Source organism: Somniosus microcephalus, unplaced genomic scaffold (genome assembly GCF_052327205.1).
Source record: "Somniosus microcephalus isolate GS21.2 unplaced genomic scaffold, FLI_Smic_1.0 unresolved_chr4, whole genome shotgun sequence".
Lineage (NCBI taxonomy): Eukaryota > Metazoa > Chordata > Chondrichthyes > Squaliformes > Somniosidae > Somniosus > Somniosus microcephalus.
In genome coordinates this window covers 18,462,150-18,470,583 of record NW_028225182.1, presented here as the reverse complement: position 1 = coordinate 18,470,583, position 8,434 = coordinate 18,462,150, and the positions used below count along the sequence as shown (strand labels likewise).

At 41.7% G+C, this 8,434-nt stretch overlaps 1 protein-coding gene across 1 annotated transcript; it reads right to left on the bottom strand.

The window, feature by feature from the left end:
* Nucleotides 1-2,846: 2,846 nt before the first annotated feature.
* LOC147089997 (G protein-coupled receptor 15-like) lies at nt 2,847-5,343 on the bottom strand. Its single transcript, XM_085977107.1, has one exon. The coding sequence runs from the start codon at nt 5,269-5,271 to the stop codon at nt 4,453-4,455; it is 819 nt and encodes a 272-aa protein (XP_085833233.1). The 5' UTR covers nt 5,272-5,343; the 3' UTR covers nt 2,847-4,452.
* Nucleotides 5,344-8,434: the final 3,091 nt, after the last annotated feature.

Here is an 8,434-nt window from a genome sequence, read left to right as displayed (position 1 = left end):
ATAACTTCTCTACATTTGTACTGAATACTTCGATTTATGAAACCCAAGATCACATAGGCTTTGCTAACCATTCTCTCAATATGTCGTATGTCGTCATCTTCAGGGACCTATGCACATTAACTCCCTGGTCCCTCTGCCCCTGCACACTTTTTAAAACTGTCCGATGACTATATTGCCTCTCCCTGTTCCTTCTGCCAAAATGCATCACCTCACACTTCTCTGTATTAAATTCCATCTGCCACTTGTCTGCCCATTCTGTTGCCTTTCTATGTCATGTTAAATTCGATTGGTATCATCCTCACTGTTTGCCACACCCCTAAATTTGTGTCATCAGCAAATTTAGACATTCTATTTTGTATTACAATATCGAGGTCATTTATATATATCAAAATAAGCTGTGGCCCCAGCACTGACCCTTGGGGAAAACCACTGTCTACCATCCTCCAAACTGAAAAACAGCCATTTACCACAACTCGCTGTTTTCTGTCCTTAAGCCAATTGCTTATCCAAGCTGCCACTGATCCACGTATTTCAGCAGCCACAATTTTGTTCACCAGCCTTCTATGTGGTACTTGTTCAAACGCCTTCCTAAAATCCATGTAGACACCTTCATCGAACCTCCCTGTTACTTCATCAAAAAAATCAATTAGATTAGTGGAACATTGTGTTAGATATCTGACAATAACAGCTCAAGCTATTGGGTGTATATCTCAGCTGATAGGGAACAGCTCCATTTTGGAGATTCTAAATTATTTTTTTGGTCAGGCAACGATGCCTCGATCGATCTTGGGCAGAGTGCTATGGTGGTATAGGCATCAGCATCCCTTCTAGGAGAGGATTTATGTTTACAGGTATTGTTTTGCAATAAGCCATTGCACACTTTGATAAGAAATGTCCAGAAATGCAAATGGTAAAAAAGTGTTTTGAGTCCCGAATGGTCGGTTTGTGGACATGACAACTGACACACGTAAGTTAGTTAATTTATCACACTTTTCACCCATTGTCCCACCTGGCCCACATACAAATTCAGAAGAACTGAATATTTCTCCCTTAGATTCTTATATTAAGGTTACAGTGGGAAAAGCACGGTTTAATGAAAACACTCCCATGTAGTCATTATCAGGGAGGAAGACCGCGTCATCACGGAAGAGAAGGACAAAGGAACATGTGAGCTCTCGAGCTTCAAACAAAGGAGCGAGAACTATGGAGCTTTGCAATCTGAGTTAGAAGGCTGGGAAATGATGGGTGTGGGGTAGTTAGAAGATCGGGGCCCACTGCAGTTAAATGGAGTTTATGGTGGTATGGAACGGGGAGCTCTGGTGTTCCAATCAGCCTGAGGTTTTGTATTATCAGCTGTGCATATTTATTCTTGCACGAATAATGAACAGCCCATCCAGAAACAATGTCGCAATATCAAACCAGGCGGCAAGTCGGCGTGCACATGATGACATTCGAACCAGCAGTTCACTAATCCGCATGCTCCCGTTTCACCGTGAGCAAAACAGCGGGATGTGTTAGCAACTGTGAGCTGAGTAAATGTACCTGTTACACCAGGACACTGGGCAACATCGCCCACATCCCCTACTCGACACTTCAAACCGATGCATAACTGCTTCACTAAAACAAGAATTGAGTGTTTTGTCCTTCAGGTTTAATGATCACTTGTCGGTCCTTTTACCCCGTCAATTCTCGTCAAATCGGCCACAATCTCTCCTATAAACAATTATTACTAAAGCGTTGCCTTAAAGCTCTTCTCTGCTGCTGTAACACGGTGTGCCGGAGGAACCGAAGTGCCAGAAAGGCAACACTAATAAGTAGATACTTGTGAACCATAATAATTGTAACTTGAACTTCAGTCCAAATGATCAGAAGTAAAAGGATTGGTTTCTCTAAGTGAGGGTGGAAGCTCAGCATTTCCCGAGGCTGTGCTGCCATATGTGTAACACGCGCTGACCGATTGCACCACTAGAGCCGCACACGGTGAACTCTCCCACGCTGATGGAAATAATCTTCGGGTGAGAGGGCCTTGCTGTGGAAGTGGGTCCTGTCCCCTTGGTGAAACTAATACCTGCACTTCCACTTTCAGCTTCTTTCACATCCTCTGCTTCATCTCACTACAAACAGATTTTGCTAAAATCGTAGACACGTGATGCCATTCTGGACCAATCGACTGCAACAAACACTGGAAGGAACTCAATGGGAATGCCTGGCTTGAAATATCATTCTTGCACAAACACAAAAACCACATGTGCAGAAAAGAGCAATCATCAGGCTTCGGATTGTTCATCCACAGGGAAGAGACAGAAATGTAACTGAGTTTGCACCGGTCTCACTAACTCTCTCCTTCTATCTGTTGTGGCCCCAGTGAGAACTAACGGAGAGGCCGACTACAGACAGAAACAAAAGGTGAACAGTAACTTGAACTCATGACTCTCGGCCCCAATAGTTTGATGCTCTCGGACTAATTGGTTCTAACCCTTGAAATACTATTCCAGTAACATAATCACTACATTAGTCGTCAGCACATATATCTTTACTGGAACTACAGGATGATTGAAAGTGGAAGATTGAGGTTGTTAATCCGTGATCACTTTCTGGGGAATTATGATGTGAACCTCCATTCTGTCTGATTTACTTTCCCCAATCCGCTTTTGCAAGACTGGTATGATCCCAATTTAAAAGTCAGTGTATTAACCCATTGAACACGCCTGTTATTAACCCATTGAACACAAGCTTTACAAACACTGGTGGATTAAAATAACTGGCAGAATATCCGTTACTGGATTATTGATATCAAAGGCTATTTTTGAACTTTGACACAAATAACAACACAGATGGTGGAATGATTGTCTCCCAGGTGGGTTATATTGATGAGAAATCAACATGAATTCATAATGATGGTTTAACGTTAGTTTTGACAATACACTGCAATTGATTTACATAGAATACAAGCCTTATCCAAAACTGTAAACTGTTGATAATTCGGATCTGCTGATGATGGCTACTGCCGTTCAGTTAAAACAGTCACTCCAGTACGGGGTCTGGACACCTGCTTCTTCCAGAGTTCGATAACCAGTGGTCTTTATATTATGAGCGCTGCATGGGAACTCGGGATTGCGCTGTAACTGGTCCCGTCACTTTGTTGTGCCAGGACCATGGAGTCTGCTGTACCGGGACAAGTGAGATTGTTGTACTGAGACCCAAGAGCGAGCTGCACTGGGACAAGGGAGAGTGCTGTACCAGGACCAGGGAGTTTGCTGTACCTGGACAAGGGAGAGGGCCATAGTAGACCCGAGAGTGTGCTGCACTGGGACAAGGGAAAGTGCTGTGCTGGCACCCGTGAATATGCTGTACCGGGATACTGAAGAGTGATGTACGGAGACCCAGGATTGTGCGGTACCGGGACCCGGGAGTGTGCTACACTGGGAAATTGGAGAATGCTAAACCGGGACCCTAACTGTAGCAAATACATTCCCTTCTGATCTGGCCTAGATCTCTTACAGTCTACCCAACTGTGGAAATATTTATCACTGGGAAAATTTACTGTTAGTTCTATTCACAATCTGCTTTATTGAACAACAGGTAAAACATACGGAACACTGGGCGTGATAGAATATGCTTGGCGTAATCAGTTCAACATCTGCATGGAAACTGTTACAAACATAAAGAACTGATTTAGGCTACTGAACGGGGTGGTGATGGGAAATATATGTACAGTCATCGATTCCTTTTCTCTATCTGCCTCAGTGAAGGTGCAGAGATTAATATCCTTCATAGTCTTCTGGCTGCCTTGATGTATTTCCTGTGTCTGATAAGATTTTCGACAAATCTTCCTTCAAAGACCAGCAGAGATCAGAAACATTTTCAACACTGAGGTACTAAGCACTCAATGATTGACGGGATATTGCAAACTAATGGTATAGTGTGGAGAAATATTCACGAAAGGCAGTAGAGGCCAATTCATATACCACAGAATGGCAGTAGAGGCCAATTCATTAAATATATTCAAAAAGGAGTTGGATATATTTCTTAAGGCTAAAGAGATCAAGGGGCATTGGGAGAAAGCAGGGACCCAGTACTGAACTTGGATGATCAGCCATGATCGCATTGAATGGCAGAGCAGGCTCGATGGGCTGAATGACCTACTCCTGCTCCTATCTTCTATGTAAAAATCGGTGATTCCCAAAATAACCCTGGAGTATGAGCTCAGCACATGACTGTCTAAAGCAGCAAACTGCTCTTGGGCAAGCATCTGCTCAAACCACAGCTCTAAATAACCCATGTCTGGGTCCTACTCCTGGGAAAATGACAGCAAGGTGCGAACTATAATGTGAGCTTACTTTTAAGATTCGAGCAGATTGTGAAATGCTTGAGAAAATATAATGAATTTTAAATACCCGAAAAGTGAGTTGTACAGGATAGATGACAAAATACATGATAATATTAGAATTGTCACCGAATTAATTTGACCATCTTTTCGAGGGGATATTTAACTCCGTTCTGCAACTCCCCTCTGAATTTCCTCTGGGTAATTGCATAAATAAAAGTGTTTGTGCAGCAACTCAGGAGCTGGAGCATGAAGCCGATTTCTGGTACAAATGTGGGCAGAGAAACAGGATATCCCAAGTAATCAAATCGTCTCATTATAGAACAAACCATGAACACCACCCACAGCAGTATGAAATTCCCCGATATAAGAAACAGTACAATCATGGATTTCCTTCGGCTCTCCATCTCTGGGTCACTGGGACTCTCGCCACTGCTCTGACTCCGCAGTCTGCTGCGGGCTCTGCTGGCCACTAAAATGTATCTGATGGTCAATGCATTGAACAGTAGAATCAAAAGAAATGGAGTAAATGGTGTTAAAATATAATGCATTAATTCAACCACGGCCCAGACCAGCGAGCGAGATACAATGGGTTTCACACGGCAAAACCAGGGGCTGTTAGAAAGCCAATATTCACGTAAATATTGAAAATACCATGAAATGTTCTTCAAACAGCTCAGCACAGTCACTGTTCCTAGAACCACAGCCGCCGTTTTCTCAGTGCAATATTTCGATTTCAGCTTCTGGCAACAAATGGCCACAAATCGATCAAAGGTGAAAGCGACGGTGAACCAGACAGAACAGTCTGTGGCAGCATAAAGCAGGACAGCATGTATATTACAAACTTTCACGTGCAACAGAAAAATAAATTGATCCCGATAAACAATTGGAATCTGCCTCAGTATCAGATCGAGGATAACGACCAGTAGATCCGCTGCTGCCATGGACACCAGGTAGCGAGTGACACAATTGGAGAGACCACAGTTTCCCCGAGACAGAATCGCAATCGTCACTACGTTAACTGTAAGCAAGAGGAAAATAGGGAAATTATTCTCCTGACAATGAATGCATACAGTAGTTTGATGCGTTTCCGATCAAATAACGTTGTAGGTTATATAACAGTTACTTTTTCGTTCTTCACAGTAACATGAAATGCGCCAAGCATTTTGCTTTTTACTTTTCTTCCAGTGATGGAACCTGAATATTTTATCTGTGACAGGGCTTCATGGAGATGTTGTTTGCAATCAGAGCAATCAGTAATGCATCGTTAAATAAATGGTGCAACGGGATCGAATGAAACATTATTTGAAACATAAACTGATTTTAGAATACATGCCAAAGGAACCAATCGGGAAGTGGAAGTTCACCTACACATGAGCCAATGGGAGAAGGAAAAGGTGGGACGTTTGCAGGTTTGAATTGAAGAGGGTGTGACTAAGTTGTTGGGGTGATTCAACTGAACTTAATGTCCCGAAATGGGGATGTGATAAAAGAGGATTGGGATGAAGAGGAGTGCAAGAATCGATGGTGCTCTTAGAATGGGATCCTAAGTTGACAACACCCAGTCTCTGTGCTCATAGATGGACTATAGTCAATTGTCCAAGACATTGAGCGCATCTGTACAATGGTACAAACCCAGCCTGGCCATCCAATGTTTGTAATCTTCATAATAGGAACAAAGGAATTGCTGGAAGTAAAACGACTGCAGTTCATCGAAATCAACTTGTAGCCTCAGGGTAGACAGAAGTTTAGTCCAAATTTTGTCGACTGTTTCTGGATTCCCAATGGTCAAACATTGGATGTGAATAGTAACAGACATGCTATGCTCTATGTTCAGCAATTGGATATTTATCTTCACGTGTGATTCTCCACACCAAGAATAAAAAGGCAGTGACTCACCATATAATGTGGTTCATTTTCTCGGCCAGTTTTTGAATTGCATTACAGCTAACGCTTGTAACAATTGTACTTTGTTCTAAATAGTAGAATAATATGACTGACACTATAATGGCTCAGATTCTGCGGTCAGATGCGAAGTGATGGTGCTCGCCGCTGACCTCAAAGAATGCTGCCCACCATGATCTAGTTATCTCTGTGGCGTCGATATCACCCCACCGACATTAATTTGAATCTGACACCAAGTATAGGGCGTCTCCAGCGTCCAGAAATAATGATGTTATGAAGCTGGCTAAGCAGTAATTCACGTTGAAAAATTCTCAGACAGCAAACCAGGAAGTAAAATGCATTGATTATCACTCACTTTTTAATCATTTTACAGGGAGCGAAATAAAGATTGCAACATACACATGGGAATAAAGTAAAAGCTGCAGTATCGTAAACAATCATTCTAATAAAATATAATAAAAATCATAGAATTTTTTTCATATTGGTAACATTTGACATTCCACAGGTATAAAATTCATTTTTCAGGGCCAGAACGGGTGTTCAGCAGTAATTATGACTCAGAACGCCGTTAAAACACATTCATTAACGATTAACAATTTGGGATTTTTATTAAAGCGATATTCCAGCGTAATATCTTAAGTCAGTTAAGTGATTTCAATTGATTTCCACGGAACGTTCAACAGTGAGCCCTGTGAAGGAGCAGGGGATGAATGAAACCAATTCTGGATATCCACTTTTAACTGCGCATGTACATACTCCGGAAGTTGCTGTCAGATTCACCGTTGTAATAATGGCAAAGGCTCGCAGTTTTGCTGTCCATATCGGTGAAAATTCCGGGCCATTATTTCAACGTGGGATTTCATAAGCCAGAATCATTCAATCACAGAATAGTTCAAAACAGAAGGAGGCCATTTTGCCCATCGAGCCTGCGCCAGCAACTATTTGAATTCTATTCAAATACTGTGACTCTTGCTCTTTTCCTCCAGTGTCTGAGTACAGTAGGCTTTCACCTCATATAGGGAAACCGAAACAATCCAATATCGAGTGAGTTCACGATCAGAATACTTCCATTGCAATGAATTTGCATTCGATCAGTGATATGAAGAACGGTACCAGGTAGGCAGCTGATTATATTGATAATGCAGATTCATTGTTTGCAATAAAGACATGAAATAAGCTGCTGAATAATAAACCATGATTCAAGCTTAGAATTCTAATTTAACAATTCAGAGCCAGTAACATGATGTAAAATGTTATGAATGGGATTTCACATCAGTAGAGCAGGGACCGTTATCAAACACACACAAGAGCAATGCACAGAATGGAAGACAGACAGGAGGAATGAAAGAAAGAACGAAAGAAAGAATGAAAGAAAGAATGAAAGAAAGAAAGAGCGAAAAGTGGAAATAATTGCATTAGTTTAGCTCCTTTCATGCACACGTGACGCCCCATAGTGCTTTTCAGACATCGAAGTATTTTCGAGATGTATTCATTGCTGTAATGTAAGGAAAGTAATAAAATAAAGAGTTGGACACGCGGACTAAGATACCACATCCTCATAATCTCGGGTTACTGAAGTACCAGCTGCAGGTAGTAACTTACCCGGGACACCAACCGCAGCCAGGATGGGATAGTAGATATTTTGTACATCATTAATGGCCCATAGAATCTTGAGCTTGATCAGAAAACCAAGAGACATTTTACCCCTTCCTGGTAGAATCGTTGATTTGATAGTTGGTGTTGACGCTGGGAGCAATTCACCGATTGGTGTATTGAGAAGATTCCCTTTATTTATAGGAGAGCGAAACCATCCGGTCAGAAAATCAGGTCCCCTGTTGAGTGGTTTTAATTACAGTCACTGAACAAACAGATGATGTCAACAAGTTTCACTCCAAGACTTTGAAAAGCAACAGTGGAATTTCCAATTAGATAAAGCCCCGAAGTCCAAGATAAATGCTGCTCCTTCATAGACACATACAAGTCTGACAATCCTAACAAGAATTTTCACAGATCCATTTTCATAATAAAATTAAAAGAAATGCTAGGAATCATGGAATCATAGAAATTTACGCCACTTTCAGCCCATCGTGTCTGTGCAGACCGAAAAAGAGCTATCCAGCCAAATCCCACTTTCCAGCTCTTGCTCCATAGCCTTGTAAATTATGGCTTTTCAAATGCATATCCAAGTACGTTTTAAATGTG

What these genes read in the sequence shown, in the direction of transcription:
- LOC147089997 (XM_085977107.1), bottom strand. Translation starts at nt 5,271, where the DNA reads ATGGCAGCAGCGGATCTACTGGTCGTTATCCTCGATCTGATACTGAGG.